This window comes from Notolepis coatsorum, assembly GCF_963971535.1.
Source record: "Notolepis coatsorum genome assembly, chromosome: 17".
Taxonomy (NCBI): domain Eukaryota; kingdom Metazoa; phylum Chordata; class Actinopteri; order Aulopiformes; family Paralepididae; genus Notolepis; species Notolepis coatsorum.
In genome coordinates, this window is record NC_140181.1 from 18237195 (window position 1) to 18256202 (window position 19008).

The window sequence follows — 19008 nt, forward strand, 5'->3', positions numbered from 1 at the left end:
ATTAATTTTCTTTCTTTTAATTTAGAACGACCGTGAAAGTGTGCAGGCACTGTACAAGCGGAAGTTGAGGGGCGGAGATATCGTTCCTCGCGTCGGCGTCCCGGAACGCCGGCTCAAATGCATCCTATACATCACCGAGCTCATCACCCCCTACGCAGCACCCAGGTCACTAAGATCCTCCAACCAGGCTCGGCTGGTCCCCCCCCCCCCCGCACCAGACTCAAAGAGAGAGGCGATCGCTCCTTCAAGGCTGTGGCCCCCAAGCTATGGAACCAGCTTCCCCTGGAGATCCGATCTGCCCCCTCGCTGGAGACATTTAAGGCCCGTCTAAAAACCCACTTCTATTCCCTGGCCTTCAATAAACCCTGATTCTCCCACACCCTAACTCACACACTCCCATGTAATTTTATCCTGCCCCCTCCCTCTTGTATCTTCTTATGCTCCTCTGTCCCCTGTGTGCTACTGTACTTTGTGTTCCCCTATCCGTGTGTTGTCCTACTGTCCTATTCTCTGAATGTACCGTCTTGTCCTGCTGTGCCTTTTTGTATTTGTGTATTTTATATTAGGACATTGATTTTAAGCTTTGATTGTACAGCACTTTGGTTGGCTCTTGTGCTTTTAAACGTGCTATATAAATAAATTACTTGACTTGACTCGATGCTTAAACTCCAGAAAGAAATTAAATTGCTTGATCGGCAGCTGGATGTAAGTGTAACCATGTGAAGCTTTGCCTAAAGTATTTGTGAGCTTTGGCATGAAATGCAACTTAACTGAAATTCTTTTTTGTGTGCACTCATTAACAGGCGGACAAGTAGTCAAAAGAAATAAAGGCTTTATTCTACAACATGGATCTCTTCTTCTTATTCTTGTACATGTTCCTCTATGAATGGGTAATAACTTAAAAGCAAAGAGGGTGGCAAAGCCTATAGCCATATAAATTAAACATGCAAACGTAAAAAGAGGAAAACGTAAAATGAGTCCAACTAAATTAACTCGACACCCAACCAAAATGATGGTGGGCAATTCTGTTCCTTGCAGCCTGTCCGGTCTGCTCGTCCAAGTGGACTGGCTGTAGGTCATCCTCAGGATGGTCCAGGATGACTGGGACCCTCTCCTTCCTCAGTGTTGCCAGTGTTGCACTGCACAGGCCACAGTGATGTCACATGCCCTGTCTGGTGCCACCCGCAGTGAATCTGGCCTTCAGTTGGCCGAAGTTCATTTCTATCCGGGCTCTCATCCGAGCATGAGCCCCGTTGAAACCTGGCCCTGGCTCTGGATAGGGGGTCATGAAGTAGGGCTTGCATGCATAACCCCCGTCTCCAATTAGGAGTCCATCGTAATGACCTAGTATATAATATACAATGTTAGATCACCTCTACATGAAATAAGCATTTTCTAAATGACATGAGATTTGCTATACCTTGCTCAAAGCTGTGGCACAGTGCAGACTCTCTGAATACTCTGGAGTCGTGGACGGAGCCTGGCCACTTGGCCTCAACATTGGTGATGAGGCAGGTGGAGTCACAGATCATCTAAGATGAATTGCGGTCAAGTCATGGGTATTGTACAGTACATGGGTAGCCATACAGCAGGCAATTGCAAGGTCCATGATGACCCCTATGTTCAAATAAATGTGATTGTTTTTATAGCAATGTAATTTGAGGGAAATTGTCATAAGTAGGCCTACCTGCACAAGTGCACATTAATGCTGTGAAAGCCTTTTCGATTCACAAAATCACCCTTGTTTGGGCCAGAGGGTGCTTTGAGTTTGATGTGCGTGCAGTCCACTGCGCCAATGACATTTGGAAACTCTGCATAATAATAAGCTCCGTAATGAATAGTGATATATAGGAATGCACTTTCATTAAATGGTGAAATATTGAATAACTCAATTACCCGCAATTCCATAGAAGCCCTCTTTGACTACATTCACTTGGACACAGCCAGGGAATGTAATTAAGACATCCATGAACTTCTTCAAGGCCAAATATACTTTGCGAACAGCACGGCATGCAGCAGCTTTGCTGATGTTCTCCGCATCGCCTACGTTGTACAGAAAAGTACCACTGGCAAAGAAACGCAAGGCAATGCAGAGTCTGGGAGACACTCAACGCTCTGCTGCGGCGTGTTTGATTAACAAGGTATGGCCCGAGAAGGTCTTGGAGGTAAATGATTCCTTGTCGGCCGAATCTATAACGCTCGTACAGGAACTCATTAGTATAAGCTAACGGATCTTGGCGATCTCTAAGCACTCTCTCTTAGGGGTGGGCGATATATCGAGTATACTCGATGTATCGCGGGTGAGATGTAGTAAATTACTATATTGCGAACATCGAGTACCGTACTTTTCGCACTATAAGCCGCACCTGACTATAAGCCGCAGCAGCTAAATTGAATGATGTGTACATATATAAGCCGCACTGGACTATAACAGGGCTGTACGCTAAGCTTTTTCACTAGGGGCACACTTGCCCCTAAATGAGAAATTTAGGGACAAAGAATATTTTTTAGGGGCACATTTTTAAATAACTATTTTACCATTATAGTAGGGCTGGGCGATATGGCCTCTAAATGATATCACGATATTTTTTGGCCATATCACGATTCATATCGCGATATGTTTACATTTCCTCTAAAGCACTTAAAAATGCTTGATTTAACCCTTTGATGCATACAGTCACGCCAATAAGATGATTATAATAAGTCCCTGCAACATATGTTTGCATTATTAAACCATGAAGATGCTTTAAAAAATAATTTTATTAAAATGTACTAAGAGTAGTCTACTGACACACTAATAATAAAAAAATATTTACATCTAAGACTATTTATATAAAAACTATTGTGTGCCTTTTTTTTTGCACAGTACTGTGTTTTCTATCCACTTTAGCCAAACACACACACATGTATATATATATATATATTTATATACACACACACACTACTGTGAGATAATAATCACACACAAAGGGATAATGGCTTATAGCAGACTTAATGATTTTAGAATATTTCAGATAATGAAATTAAATGTTTATCATCAACTATCAAGTTAGTATTTATACTGTCTGTAACGCTTGGCTACTTTAAAAATCATTGAATGTAGAGAGAGAGCGAGAGAGAGAGAGGAGGGGGCGAGAACGAACGAGAGAGCCAGCCCCCCCCCCCCCCCTCGGGTTTTGTTCTAGGTTCGCGGTTTGATCGTCTAAGCTGCCGTAGGTGATGACGTCACACTCGAATGTAAACAGGAAGAGTCTAACACACAGATGGAAAGTGGATGATACAGAAACGAATAACCAATAAATATGAAGTTATGTTTAAACTTCTGTTGTCAAGCGTTGTCAATATAACCCACCCCCTTTCCTCACAAATGGAACTAGTGTTGTGGAGTCCGCTTTGACCGCTTTTCCGCCGTCCCCCATAACGTTAGCCTATAGCTCCGCCGTCCCTGCTACAGTCGGGACCACTACACTGACATTAGCCTATAGCTCCGCCGTCCCTGCTACAGTCGGGACCACTACACTGACGTTAGCCTATAGCTCCGCCGTCCCTGCTACAGTCGGGACCACTACACTGACGTTAGCCTATAGCTCCTCCGTCCCCGCTACAGTCGGGACCACTACACTGACGTTAGCCTATAGCTCCGCCGTCCCTGCTACAGTCGGGACCACTACACTAACGTTACACAGACAGTCAGCCAGTCTATCAGAGTGAGTGCTCAGTCAATTTTCCCCGCTGATTGTACCTGAGTGCTCAGCTCGCGTGAGTGGCTTCATCACACGCCTTGGATAATTTAGGAGTGAAATGCGAATGCAAGGGTTGAAAATCACTACTCGCAAGCCCGCCCCCAAATATTATTTACCAATCGCAACGACCAAATTAAGGGGCAATTTGCGACCATCTCGTCGCAGTGTACAGCCCTGCTATAAGCCGCATGTGTTTTAATGTTTAATTACCATATGTAAGGAGTGGAGCCTGCGGCTTAATTTGACTCAACACGGGAAACCTCACCCGGCCCGGACACGGAAAGGATTGACAGATTGATTGCTCTTTCTCGATTCTGTGAGTGGTGGTGCATGGCCATTCTTATATTGAGCTTTAAGTTCCCACCTCTACAGAGAATGACTCCCATTGGGACACAATACTGTCGGACAAATAACATTAACTCATTTACAAGTTGTATTAAGTTTAGCAAATAAGGGAACAGATAAATAACATTTCAATGCAGTAAAAAAAGCAATATTTCACATATAAAGCAAAATATTTGTCCACATATAAGCCGCACCGTGATATAAGCTGCAGGGTCGAAAAATGGGGGAAAAAGCCGCGGCTTATAGTCCGAAAAGTACGGTATATGTTGTCGCGTCAGTTTATATGGAGCCGCGGCCGAGAGGACACTCGCAGTGCTTTCCTCGAGAAGCGCTGCAGCGTGCACTCCTGCCAGATGCCGTTATAGTCTCTAGGAGCGGATTAGCTACGGAGCTAACAGTGTACCATCCATCTGCGACGCAACGGTGGCAGCAACACTTGAAACGGAGTAACGTTAACGTTACTCCGTTTCCATGAAGTGTTTAATTAGTAGCAATCTGTTGTTGAAAATTTAACGTTAAACCGGAAATGGAAATGAGAGGACAGGAAGCCGTTGTAGTCATATTGTAGTCTTTTAGTCTTAACTAAAAGATTTTAACAAAATAAAAAGCAGCAGCACTATTGCATAACTGAGTCATGTTTGCTATGTATTTCTTTCTTTAGGGGAGTAGGACATTTGTTTCACAGTTTTAGCATGATGTTTTATAGATGGCTAGGTCAAACACAGGTTTTTGTTTTTAAGAGGGGGGATTTGATTGGATTGAAGTTTATTTCAAATATGCAACACAACAAACAAACATCAACAAGTACATCAACACCTCTTGTGTGTGTGTGTGTGTGTGTGTGTGTGTGTCTTTATGCAGATCTTTATGCAGTTTTAAAGCACCGTGGCTTTGTTCTGAATGCACTTTGTTGTAGTTATCCTACAGAGAAAAGAAAATGCACTTGACTTTAATGCACATTTTGTTGTATGCAAAGAGAAAATGTTTAAATTGTACAATCTTTCAGCAGTCAGTCTGGAATTAATGTATGCATTCAAAAGTGCTGAATAAATGTTTTATGGGCCCATAAGTGATTATTAATATTATTTAAGTAAAGTTTTGCCATAATCATGTATTTTGCCATAATCAGGTAGCAAAAAAACAAAATAAAAATACATTATATATATATTCATATTAATCATTTTCGGCCTTTCGGCATTCGACCAACTGTTTCCTATTTTCGGTATCGGTTTCGGCCAAGAATTTCCCATTCGGTGCATCCCTAGTTGATAGGCTTGTGTTTTTGGCACAAAACCTCTAGATACCTGTTGGTACTGACTGGTTGTCACAAACACACAGGACACAACCATGCACAAAATGCAGCAATTTTTTGTTTACCGTTTTTGACCAGACCTGTTGTTTGACATTATGCACAAAAAGTGTACTTTCCTTTAAAATGTCTAGTGGCATGGACAAAGAGTGCAATTTCATTTATGTTATTTTAAAATGCCTACTGGTATGGACAAAGAGTGCACTTTCATTTATGTTATTTTAAAATGTCTAGTGGCATGGACAAAGAGTGCACTTTCATTTATGTTATTTTCAAATGTAATGGGGTTTCTGCACTTTTTCATTGAGCTGTTTTTGTTACGGCTCATTGAGCTTGAACTCTACAGAAATAAGCTACAGTATGTAGGCCTACATCATGTGGCACTTTATTTTAATTTATCAGCTGCTAAAAGCATGTGCATTTTGCAATTGCCTTGAATAAAAAAACTGTTTTGTTAAATGTTTTGTTACATTTGTTTGTTGTGATTTACCCCTTTTGCAAAAATAAAAAAAAAGATTCTAATAGAAACCACTAATGACTACAGTATAAATGGTTTAATGCAGACATATGTTGCAGGGACTACTAGAATCATCATGTTGGCGTGACTGTATGCATCAAAGGGTTAAATCAAGCATTTTTAAGTGCTTTAGAGGAAATGTAAAAATATCGCGATATATATCGTTTATCATGATATAGCCAAAATATATCACGATATCATTTAGAGGCCATATCGCCCAGCCCTACTCTCTCTATGAAATGCTAATCGGACTATGATTGCTCCTTCGTCAATAGGATCTCTGAGGAAGGGACATGCCATTTATTTGCGAGGGCGTGGCCACAATCCATGCATAACGTTTCAATTTATGCTTGAATGAAACCAAATCCAGGCGCTCCATTAAACATCCACAGCGGAGAATATGAAAGGAATCAGAGCCAAACGAGCGATAGGTTTCATTCATTAAAAATATCCCTGCAGGATTCACATTTGCAATGCTGCGAGTTATTAAAATAACCACATAATGTGTATATCGCACCTCGCGAGCGCCGTATATATAACGTGCATTATTTAGGACAAAGTAAATTTAGTATCAGCATTTTAGGTCTATTATTTTACATTTCAAAAGCCCCCTCTAGGAAAACGAAGCACAAAAACATAATTCAGAATGGTATAATGCAGATCTACACTGTGATAATTATTTCAGGAAGCGAGCTGGCATTTCTTTGCGAGGGTGTGGCCATGGTTCATCCAGCTAACTGAACTTAACCCTGCTCCGGAGCAGGTTCAAACTTTTCGATCCGTTGCCATAGCGACTTAGAAAATCCGACGTCGGGGAACGGAAATGTCTGGCTTAAGTCAAGCTATGCTGAAAATTATCCGGCTAACTCAGTTAGCCAGGTACGGGGAATAGGGCCCAGTGGTTCTCAAACCTCTCCTCGAGGCACCCCAGCCGTTCCATGTATTTGTTAAATTCCACCATCAGCACACCTGATTCAACTAATAACGGGCTTGTTAAGTTGAATCAGGTGTGCTGGTGGTGGAATTTAAAGAAATACATGGAACGGCTGGGGTGCTTCGAGGAGAGGATTGGGAAGCACTGCTCTAATCGATTTTGTGTTTTGAGCACAAAGTTGATCATAGATCTGGCCTCTTAATTTTGCTCTCAAAGTGCACCAGATTGATGCATTTAACTTTAAAATATACACACAAAAAACAGGGTCCGAGGTTCACCCACCACAGTCTCACAAAATCCTGTGGGAAACACTGTCCCTGTATTGTAAATAGTTCATATGCGTGTTGTCACTACTGTATGTATAATTGTAAATACCGGTAAGTTCATTTGTTTTGTAAATAAATATTGTTAATATTTATTTACCTAATTTATGTGCAATCGTTTCATTTCAGCTCAGTGTAGAGAAATGCACTGTCCGATATTAACAACCGCCTTACTGCACGCGTCTATGACGACACTGTTGACACCACGTATCCGTGACACGCGCGCGCCGCAACAACACATTCCGATATATATTTTGTGTGTAAAATAAATATATGATCATGATACCAAAAATTTTAAACAAATTTTAAAATATTTTCTTTTTTGCGGATGTTTGAACCCATTAAGAATCTAATGCCAACGTAACGAATGAAGGTCCGAACGTTTGTGCTCAGCCCTAGCTGCTATGGTGCCTGGATTTCCCCAAGGGGATCAACAAAGGAATATCTTATCTCATCATATCTTTCACATGCTATACAAATATTGTATATGTCATATATTAATATCCAAGTACACACCAAGTACGTGATATAATGGAGTGCCTTACCTCTGAGTCAGAGGAGGACAGCTGGGCAGCGCTGTCTTTGGGGGCCTCAGGGGGGGTGTCGGGGGCGGGGGGAGTGGGTAGCCCAGACCTGGGTGCGTCACCTGGATCACCTGACTGGACTGCGGCCGGTCGAGAAATCATCATCGCGTACTCATCGTCACCGATGGGACAGAAGAAGGTTGGATCATCCTCTTCAATGCACTTCTCCACCAGGTCTAGCTCCAGAGCGGCGGCAGTCTCATCCGCAGTCTCGTCCGGAATGTCAGGGTCCAGGCTGACCTCCTGAAGCTGACCTCTGCCAGTCTGCCGGTACAGGTACTCAATGCCAATGAGTTCCCCTGTAATAGAGGGAAAGGACCATAGATATTCATGTTGCAATTCATACATAGTGTCGAATAATGACACACAAAAAATACAAAAAGGAAGGGATCTTGACATACCAGTGTACGCGGCAAGCTTGGGGATGTCCTTATCCAAAGGAAGACCATACATCTCTTGGCTCAGCAGCTTAACGACGTGGGTGAGGCGAGTATTGTAGGAGCTTGGCAGCTCTGGTTCCTCCGCTGCAGGTGGTGCAGCTTCTGCCGCGCGGTCCACGTTCCACTTCACCAGTGCATCTACCAGGAAGGCCTGGAAGTGCAGGTCGTTGGCCCGCATACCTTCGAAAGAATAATGAGACAATTAGTGACGCAGAAGAAGCCAAATAAAGACAGCGACACACGATCATTGGAAAATGTAATTACCTGGGACGAACCGGTCGAGGTGGCGGTGGAACGACTCCACCGTGGAGCGGCGCGCGCATCGAAACACGGGTAGACTGACTCCGCCCTTTGTCAGCCTACCGGTCTCCGTGTACAGCTGCACACCCGGTGGGTCCTGAATGCAGCGGAGGTGTCGCCTCTGCGTACTCCAGACGTCCCGGACGCGGAGGGGGTCCAGCAACGGGAAGCCCAGGGTGTCGCGTCCCTCGGCGCCGCCGAAGGTGTCGAGGAGCTCCTGGATGAGCCGCTCCGTCTCCGCAGCGCCGCGCGTGCGGTGACGGCAGTGGCGGCTCCACTCCTCCGGGGAGATCCTCGTCTTCACGTCGGCCTCGGTCCCGTGCCTCGTCCCGTGCCTCCCCTCCGCCAGCTCAGACCGCGTAGCCTCCGTCAGACGGCGGGCGTCTTCAGAGTCGACCTCGAAGATGCAGTCGGACAGCTGCCGCAGGAACGCGGGGTACAGCGCGTGGCTCTCCGCGGTGACGGCCGCCGCGAAGCTGCGCATCACGTGCCAGGTGTCTCGGCGCACCGCAAGCTGATCCCAGTCCGGGAACAAGGCGGCTGTCGCCGACACGCCGCCCTGAAGACAGCAGCAGTCGCGGTCTACGTAGAGGAGCTGGGGCGGGGGTACCTCTGCGTCTCGGTACCGCCTCATTAGTCCGGCCGCCATGGGCGACAGGGCCTCCACGCTCTCGTCAGCGGTGAGAACACTCATGAGGACCTGAAATAACACAAGAAGATAACATAAGATGAGAACTTTCTTCCGTCAGGAAATGACTTTGTTCACAAAGGAATAAAGAAGAGATTTCTAAAAAAGGGTACCTGTCCGTGCTCGTTACAGACATTGGTAATCCAGGCGGCCGTTTTGCTGGCGGTACCGGCGAGCTTCATCTGGTGAGAGAGAGAGAACATAAGGACATGGAGGCATATACAATAAATGTATGATATACATTGCTTAAAACACCTTCCTTACCTTCTCTGTTGAATCCAACCTAAGGACGGAGCCAAACGTTGAAGTGATCGCGGCCTTGCACTCGTCCAGCCGTGACAGCACCTCGTAGCAGTAGACGGTCAACAGCCGGGCGGGTGAGGGCACTGGAGGCATGGGTGGTGGTGGCGAGAACTGCCTCCTCGCGGTGCCCACGGCCAGGAACCGCTCGCACACGCCCAAGTACTGAATGGACCTCCGCATCCAGGCCTCTGTATGCTGCTCCTTCAGCATGCCGGCCAGCCAAGAAGCATTTTCCCCCGGAGTGCTGTAGTGAAGCAGCTTAAACACCACCCAGTCACAGGATAGCCTAGTGAGATGGAGAAAGAGAGGCGAGTTAGAGTAGGGGTAACGCTAATATAACAGCATGTAGCATATAGTATTTTAATAATACAAAGTGTAAAGGGACAGTAATTTAGGGCTGTACCGAATGTCATTTTTTTTTTTTTTTACATTCGAAGCTTCTATTGAAGTATTCAAATGAAGCTTTGAATGTTTGTAGTCATAAAAAAAAATCCACAATTTGAATAAAGTGATTAATCTGATTAAATGTCTTTTTATTTTTATTAAATAAACGTTCTTTAATGAATATAACTCATCAGTTTCGTCAACATAAATAATCCAATAAGGGCACGGTTGGTACGAAAGTGGTGGTGACGTCTTGATGGAGCGCCGAGCGGATGCAGATAGGCTACATCATCATTTATGATAAATGTTTTATTTAAATTTGTTTGACGAGTCATATACTAGAATAGTATAATATTAGTGTAGCCTAATCTGTATCTGCAACCGTGAAGAAAAACCCCATTGGTTTAAACAGAATGAATAGAAGACGCATACAAAATATATAAATATACATTTCGAATGTTGATTTAGAATTCGAATGGCAACGTTATGAATGAAGCTTCGAACTATTCCGTACAGCCCTACAGCAATTAAATAAAACCAAGGTCAACGGTCAACCACACTTGCTTGTATGTGAGTACAGCTGGAAACTGGTAGCTGTAGCCGGGAGGCAGCTGCCGTATTATAGCCTGTGACCACCCCGCGACCGTCTTCTTACAGACGGGGCACTCGAGGTACTCAGTGGCCATGAGGTACCACCCGTTGAGCTCCAGGACCCTCCGGATGGTCCTGTACAGCCCAGCCTCGGTCAGGGACCCTGCACAGTGTGGCTGGGGGCATGTCAGTCGGATGCCCCAAATTCTACAGGGCATCCAGAGGAACAGCCGACGTGGAAAGAAGAGGTCGGGGGAAGCGGGCGGCTGAAGGTGGAGGAATGGGGGAGGTGTCCACCACAGGTCCAGCTCACTCACAAGCTGGGACGTCCCTGTGCTGTCCCTGGTGAACAGCACCTGACCGATCCACTTCTGCTCGTCCTCAGTGAGCTCTGCACGCCAGCCCTGTGGCAGCAGCTGTAGGCAGACACAAACAGTAGAGGGAGGTTGAGTTTTAGATTTCCTAGGACCAAAAGTGATACAATCGCACAGAAAAATGTGCCATATAAACTCACCTCTGCATTGTTCTCAGCTGGAAATCCATCCTCCATCACCGGGGCAGGGGCCATCACCGGGGGAGGGACCATCACTGGGGCAGGGGCCATCACCGGGGGAGGGACCATCACTGGGGCAGGGGCCATCACCGGGGGAGGGACCAGGTCTGGTCCTGCAGTGGCAGGAGGTGGATGGAGCAGGGGGGCGCCTGTACTTCCAAGGCTACAAGGGGAAATTAAATACAAGAGAAAAAGGCAATGGATTTCAATACTGGAAATGGAAACAAAACATGCAAAGACATACCATTTGGTTATGAGCTCTTGCAAAGCAGCGGGAGTAGGGAAGGTTATGAAGACGGCAGACACTACAGTGAAGACAACAAACACTGGTACACAGTGTGGTTATGCAGACACTACAGTGAAGACAACCAACACTACACATTTGGTTTATCCCTATAAGAAGCAGGTATACTATACATGGACATTAGACTAAGATTCAGAAAACAGTCAAGGGTGACGAAAATGTAATGACAAACAGCAAGATGACACGTCGGCATGTCTTGTGTTCAGTTACACTCGCTTGACTCGTTTACAATAGAAACACACGGTAATACAGTAGTAGATGCTTCATTTATTCTATCCTTAAAAGCATTTAGCAATAGAATCATATATGTAAGGTAACAAAGTTACACAGAAAGAACGTACATGGAAAGCGCACACGCGCACACACAGTGGTTATAAGTTAACGCAAATAAAGTTATGATTAACAAATGTTAATGTTAAAGTTTTGTGGCATTAACGTTACCTAGATTTATCAATAGCAATATATTATATGTCATACCTGAATGTATATGTAGTACATTTTACCATACACTAGGCCCTATTGGTGACCATATTGTGATTTCCAAAAAAGACACTCTGCCCCCAGAGCTCAGACTCAAGATACTTAAATGATACTCAAAGATGCCTTATAATTTTTATATATTAAAGTATGCCTCCTCTGTATGGATAGAAATTTTTTATTTATACTATTTTATATAACAAAATATTGGGGGGGGGGGCGGTGAGTCTTTGGCTGAACGTGCTCTTCATTCTGGCTAGCTTTTTCCTCCTCCTCCTCTCAGCCACCACCTCGAGTAGGGTATATCTGCAGAGCCACAGAGCCCAACGTCTGGGCGGGGCTTCGTGGCGTGGACGGGCTTGAGACGGGGCTTCGCTGGCGTGGACAAGTCTTGTGGCCTGGACAAGTCTTTGTTGGAGTGCGCATGTGTGTGGACTGGCTTGGTCAAGTTGTGGCTTAACATTATGCACTGAAATAACAGGAGCATGTCTATGTTCCCCGCTTTGATTGATTGATTGAACATTTTAGACCACCAGCCCTGATTCCAAACTCTAACCTTAACCAGTTCGAAAGAGGGCCTAAGCTTAACCGTTCGAAACAAGGCGGACATTAATAATTAATAAAATAATAAAAATTAATAACATTTTCAATCTATTAATCAATCAAAGCGGGGAACTGTCTATCTGTATGTCATGTTATGATGAATTGAAAATGGGGGACCCTGATGTAAACAAGACGAAAGTTGTGTATGTCGTAAACGAGAGAGAGAGAGAGCGAGCGCGAGAGCCCCCCCCCCTCATCCGCACTCCAACAAAGACTTGTCCATGCCACAAGACTTGTCCTCGCCACGAAGCCCCGCCTCAAGCCCGTCCACGCCACGAAGCCGCGCCCAGACATTGGGCTCTGTGGCTCTGCAGATTATGCTATTGACCACCTCTAGATTATCCAGCTCACCACCCACTACGGAGCTAGCCTTCTTCACCAGCTTGTTCAGTTTGCTGGAGTCCCTCGAGCTGATGCCCGCCCCCCCCCCCACCCCACACACACACACACACACACAGCAAAAAAGAGGACGCTGGCTACAACCGACTGGTAGAAAGATAGCAGCAGTCGGCTGCACATGTCGAACGACCCGAGTCTCCTCAGGAAGAACAGCCTACTCTGTCCCTTCCTGTAGATGTAGAGGGCCTCAGTGTTGTCCGACCAGTCCAGTGTTTTGTTCAGGTGAACTCCAAGGAACTTGCAGGATGAATGAAAACTTAATTGCAGAATGGGTACAATACAGTACAGCTCAATACACACAATAGACCTGTCGCTAAACCACGCCCCAAAATAGAATTTGTCCAATCATATCACAGCAAAAACGTCGCTGCAGAAAACTCGGTCAACACCAGAAAAGCCATTTGTGGGCTGCATCAAACCAGACGGCTGTGATCAAAACCACTGTGTAAGAGTTCAGTTATTATCTACCTAATATCCGATGGTGAAACGCTGTGCGTGGGGTACCTGTAATTCGGACACCAGGTACCCTGAAAGACTGGATGGAGGAGTATATTTCACGTTTTGCGAATGTTTGACTTTGACTGCGAACTAGCTCTCGTATATCCAGCCCAGTTAGCTAACGTTAGCAGCTAGCTAATGTTAGCTGCCAACATGTAACGATACCGCAGATATTTCTGCATCATAAGGTTAGCTTTCTGCATCATAACGTGAGCCTTCTGTATCATAAGGTTAGCTTTCTGCATCATAACGTGAGCCTTCTATATCATACGGTTAGCTTTCTGCATCATAACGTGAGCCTTCTGTATAGCTTTCTGCATCATAACGTCAGCAACGTTACCGCAAGCCAGGTGCATAACAGTGGAAATGATGACCAACAAGGACAGTTATAGATGTAATGTAGTGACCACCATTGATAGTATAAAGAACTGGCTAACAGACAACAGAATACTAATAACATGAATACTACTACATAGGGGTGGGCGATATATCGAGTATACTCAATGTATCGCGGATTGTTCTACCCGAGATGTAGTACTGTACTATATCGCGAACATCGAGTATTTAGTTTATATGGCGCCGCCCGCGGCCGAGAGACACTTGCAGTGCTTTCCTCGAGAAGGGACGGCGGAGCTATAGGCTAACGTTAGTGTATTGGTCCCGAGTGTAGCAGGGACGGCGGAGCTATAGGCTAACGTTAGTGTAGTCAGGGCTGTACAGTGCGATATAATGTTGCGGTTGTAATTTCATTAGACAGACCAGCGCGGACCTTTAATAACATGTAATTTAATTGACACGAGCAATGAGCTAACGGTAGCTGCTAACCAAGGTATCCATTCGGATTATGCTAAGCTAACTAGCGATAGCTGGAAAACGGTCAAAGCGGACTCCACAAGACTAGTTCCATTCGTGAGGAAAGGGGGTGGGTTATATTGACAACGCTTGACAACAGCAGTTTAAACATAACTTCATATTTATTGGTTATTCGTTTCTGTATATCATTTCCATCTCCGTGTGTCTCCGTCTCCATCTCTTCCTGTTTACATTCGAGTGTGACGTTGTCACCTACGGCAGCTTAGACCAGTGGTTCCCAAAGTCGGGGTCGCGACCCAAAGGTGGGCCGCGAGCAGCCACGGGTGGGCCGCGAGATGATTAAAAAAAAACAAAAAAAAAATAAAAAAAAAACTTTTTTTTTTTACTTTTTTTTTTTTAAATTTTTTTATTTAATTTTTTTTTTGTCAGACCACTGAACTTAGAAGCAGGCCAGGACAGTGTTTCTAGTTGTATTCTAAAATTCTATTCTATTGTATTCAAAAATGTGACTATATGGTTTTATATTAACTTAATAAATAAACAAAAACGAAAAATCTACTTATTTCAACGAACATTTCAAACTAAATAACAGATTATGCACATAAAACGCTGAAAACAACCGAAGCAACAATAGTATTTTAATGAGGCTATTATTATTAGCATTATTATTTTGCAACAAGTTAGCCCTCTCATAAATAGCACATATAAATGAATAACTAACTTGAACTAACTTAATAGGATTGAAGTGATATTTGGCTTAAAAAATCGGTCGCCTGGCAAAAAAAAAAAAAAAAAAAGCCAGACGATGTGCATTGGGCCGCGGCTCTCTGACGCCTTATTTTCTGGGCCCTGGCCTGAAAAGTTTGGGAACCCCTGGCTTAGACGATCAAAACGCGAACCTAGAACAAAACCTGAGGGGGGGGGGGCTGGCTCTCTTGTTCATTCTCGCCCCCTCTCTCTCTCTCTCTCTCTCGCTCTCTCTCTACATTCAATGATTTAAAGTAGCCAAACGTTACAGACAGTATAAATACTAACTGGATAGTTGATGATAAACATTTAATTTCATTATCTGAAATATTCTAAAATCATTAAGTCTGCTATAAGCCATTATACCTTTGTGTGTGATTATTATTTTCTCACAGTAGGGTGTGTATATATATGTGTGTGTGTGTTTGGCCAAAGTGGATAGAAAACACAGTATCTGTCAAAGTTGTTGTTTGTTGTCAATAAAATCCACTTTGAGCTGCATTTTATGTATGAAAGATGCTCCATAAATGAACTATTATTATTATCTGTCTATGCTTAGCTAATACTCAGCTTTTTGTGTTTTTTTTCACAGAATGAGGTGTGCTGGAGATGTTACACAGGTCAACCCAAGACAGGACATGAGTGACAATGAAAGAGGTCTGATTTATGTTTTTGGACTAAAGTGAGCATCATGGAATGTGTGCAGCTTTACAATCATGTCATTAACTGAATAATATCCCTCTCTCCTCATTCACCTCCCCCTCATCCCTCTCCCCTTATCCATCACCCCTCTCTCCTCCCCTCTTACTCCAGATGAGGAGTGCCAGCCTGTGGGCACCAGGCTCCCCCAATGGAAGGTGGACATTACTAGAAAGCTAAACAGAATGCTTAAATAGGAATGATCGGGCAGAACTAAGGTTCTAGAATGTACTGCCTGGACACACACATTCCAGAATGTTCGGGCGGCACTAATTTTCTAGAATGTTCCTAACAATAGGTCTGTGGGTGAATTATGTACCATTACAACTACAGTACTGTATTAAGTTTCAAAAGTAAAAGTACAGTACATATTCTATAGGGTGTTCTTGTATTTCAGTGCATTCAACCCTCGATTGACCTGAAGGTTGTTAAAGTGGTCCAGTTATGCTGCTCTGTGTCCCTCAGATTGCTGGTTTACAATGTTAAAGTACTTAATCTTCATCAACAGTTGCTGATATTGCAAATGTCAACAGACCAGGCTATTAATCCATAATGGAGGTACTAGAAGAATATAATGTTAAATTACCATAGATGTATCACAACAACACATGATATTGTTCGCTATTCCAGTTTATAACGTACATCCATTTGTGTAACTGTAAATCCATGTACATTTATTGTATATATTAAAAATAGTGGCTATTTATGTACACTTTAGTTGTGGGTTTTCTTTTCTAATAAGAGTGATCTATCTTGAGAATGTGTTGTATATGCATTTATTTATATTTATATTAAATATAACTTATACTTAGTGTTATAAGAAAAGCTATGTCCTGACCTGTATACCCATTTACTGTAATTTACAGGTATTTTGGTAAATGGTAAATGGCTGTATTTATATAGCGCTTTTATCCAAAGCGCTTTACAATTTGTTTCTCACATCTTACCCATTCACTCACACACCGACGGTGGAGGCAACCATGATGCAAGGTGCCAACATGCTCATCAGTGTCTTGCTCAAGGACACTTCGACACGCTGCCCGGGAGGAGCGAGAATCAAAACGGGAACCTCCGGATTACCAGACGACTGCTCTACTCCCAAGCCACTGTCGCCCCCTATATTAGGTCTATTTTATTATTAGGTATTTTTACTTTGGTCTCTATCACTAACTATACATTTATAGTTAGTGTAATCAATCATTTGACCAGATGTACACTAGAATGTGCAGCATACCATTCTCTGACGTCTCACCCCTTTATGGGGGAGGATTGTTGGCAAGTGACAGCTCTCACTTTTTTCCTCATTCTAGTGACTAGTGACAACTGTCGGGTCTAGCTCGTATACTGCGTTGGACTGCTAAACTAAATGTATCAGCAATAGTAATCATGGATTATCGTCATAGTTCTTGTAATCTTCAATCAAGTCAACTGTAAGTAATGCTTGAGACGTTATCTATAGCTAATGCTTGCATCACCATGGAGGTCTAAGGTAAATGTGTATCTCATGAACGTACTTTTCCACTGCATATTGTAACCCTCTCTGTCTGCTTCTAGATGAAATATTTGTATTATCTTTAAAAAACAGGTCTATTACCTGCTGTGGTAAATCTCCAGCGGCCTAGCCCCTTTCATGACTGTGAACTGAAGCAAGGCTTGCATCACAGTCAGGAAAGGGGCTGCCTGCAGCCATCGTCAACGAGTCAATCACGGTCGGCTCTGTGTCCGAGTTTTCAAAGGGGGCATGGCTTAGCGATAGGTCTATTGTTAACACTTTGATTGCCACTCACGAGTTTTCTCGGATTTATAATAGTTACGTTGAAAGCCACTCACGAGATTTCTCTGATTTTTTTTTTTTTTTTTGCGATCTGAAATCATATTGCATCACGCGAGCCTACCCTAGCCTACCCAAGAGCCGCCGGCGATCAGATGTGGAAAAAAGCGCCCCCTATCGTCTCCCAGATGACATCAGGGATTTTGGAATGGACTCAATGAAAATGGATGGGGGAAAAAATCCTGTACTCCACATTTTCCAGTCCACTGATGCAGCCAGGGTTACCAGAGTTCATTATGGATCCTCTGAGCGCCGCGGATCATGACTTCTACTGTATACACGTTAGATCTATACACTTATCGATTTTTTCGAATGGTGATCAGGAATTGGAATATACCAGTTGGACACCATCTGATGTCAGGTAAGGAATCTATGTTATCAGTGTTAGGATAATCAGACTCGTTTTGATGAAAATATAAGCTGTTTTGTGAAATGTCCTCTATCAGTTTCACTGTAAAATCCATGAGGAAAAGAAACCGGCTATTATCAGCGCGCGGCTCGAATGGGCGTGCGTGTACGTATAATATTGATCATCTAGCGTTTATTTGAAAACGATTCATAAATAGGCCGACAAATATCAACGTTCTGGAATATTCCAGTAAAAGACGATTATCACAGAATGGCCCAGAATGGGCTGTTTTCAACGTGCTTTTCAAAATGCTCTCAAACGGAAATGAAGTGATAAAAAACCAATCTGCCTTGACAGCACTGACTGGAAAATGATTATTTGATAAGCGACGGGCAGATTAGACACATAGCCATAATTTAAAACATAGATTAGGCGATATTAACGTTAACATTGAAGTGGATGATGGCATTCAAGCACTAAGTGTGCGCCCCCTGGTGGCACTGAAAGTGTTAAGGGGATACAGACCAGAGAAAGACTGACTTCCGTCTTGTTTACATCAGGGTCCGCCATGTGCGTCCCCCGCGTGAGCGCAGTAGAGCCGCCAGCCCACACAGCATTGAAAGCAGTCTTCTCCGGGAATACGTCACAACCCGCAACAGAGTACCGTAGTATTCGGTGCAACAACATGTCCCGCGAAAAACAATGAAACTCGGACATTTTCATGGATTTATTTTTAAAAAAAACGGACGCGGCGTGAAGAGGACGTTTGGTCACCTATGATGCCGCCATACACTGAAAGCGCGCACACACACAGTGGTTACAATGCAAATAAAGTTATGATTAAATATCAAAGGCATTCGTTTTGTGGCAATCAATAGTAATAATATATGTGTCATTAAACTAGAATAAGTCTAAATGTACTTACTGTCTCGGAAAAGTTGCCGCAGATTTATTCTTCTTCCTGCTCCTTTTGCCCATGGTAGAACTGTATTTATGATTTTGTATGAAAACTGTATGCTTCCATGTGGCAAATAAAAACTCTGAATCTGAATCTGAAAGTTGCCGCACGTCCGAGTTGTTGAGTCAAGTTTACTCGAGTGAGAGCAATGGCGGCTTGAGAAGAAGTGAAGAGGCAGATACGCGCTTCTGATTGGTGGTGAGCACAGCAGGGGGCGGGTGCAGGCAACCCTTCTGATTGCTGGTGAGCACAGAAGGGGCGGGTGCAGGCAACGGAGGCAGTGTCGGAGCAAGCCTCGCCTTCTGATTGGTTGCAT

The 19008-nt window shown here is 43.9% G+C and overlaps 1 protein-coding gene across 1 annotated transcript; it reads right to left on the reverse strand.

Annotated features, from left to right (window-relative positions):
- Positions 1 to 815: 815 nt before the first annotated feature.
- Positions 816 to 18791, reverse strand: LOC311243411 (uncharacterized protein). Its single transcript, XM_084332640.1, has 9 exons — positions 18660 to 18791; positions 10976 to 11177; positions 10435 to 10877; positions 9448 to 9772; positions 9297 to 9365; positions 8460 to 9195; positions 8157 to 8375; positions 7717 to 8054; positions 816 to 1344 (listed from the first exon to the last, which is right to left on the reverse strand). The coding sequence occupies exons 1-9, from the start codon at positions 18710 to 18712 to the stop codon at positions 1324 to 1326; spliced, it is 2406 nt and encodes an 801-aa protein (XP_084188766.1). The 5' UTR covers positions 18713 to 18791; the 3' UTR covers positions 816 to 1323.
- Between the last annotated feature and the right edge of the window lie 217 nt (positions 18792 to 19008).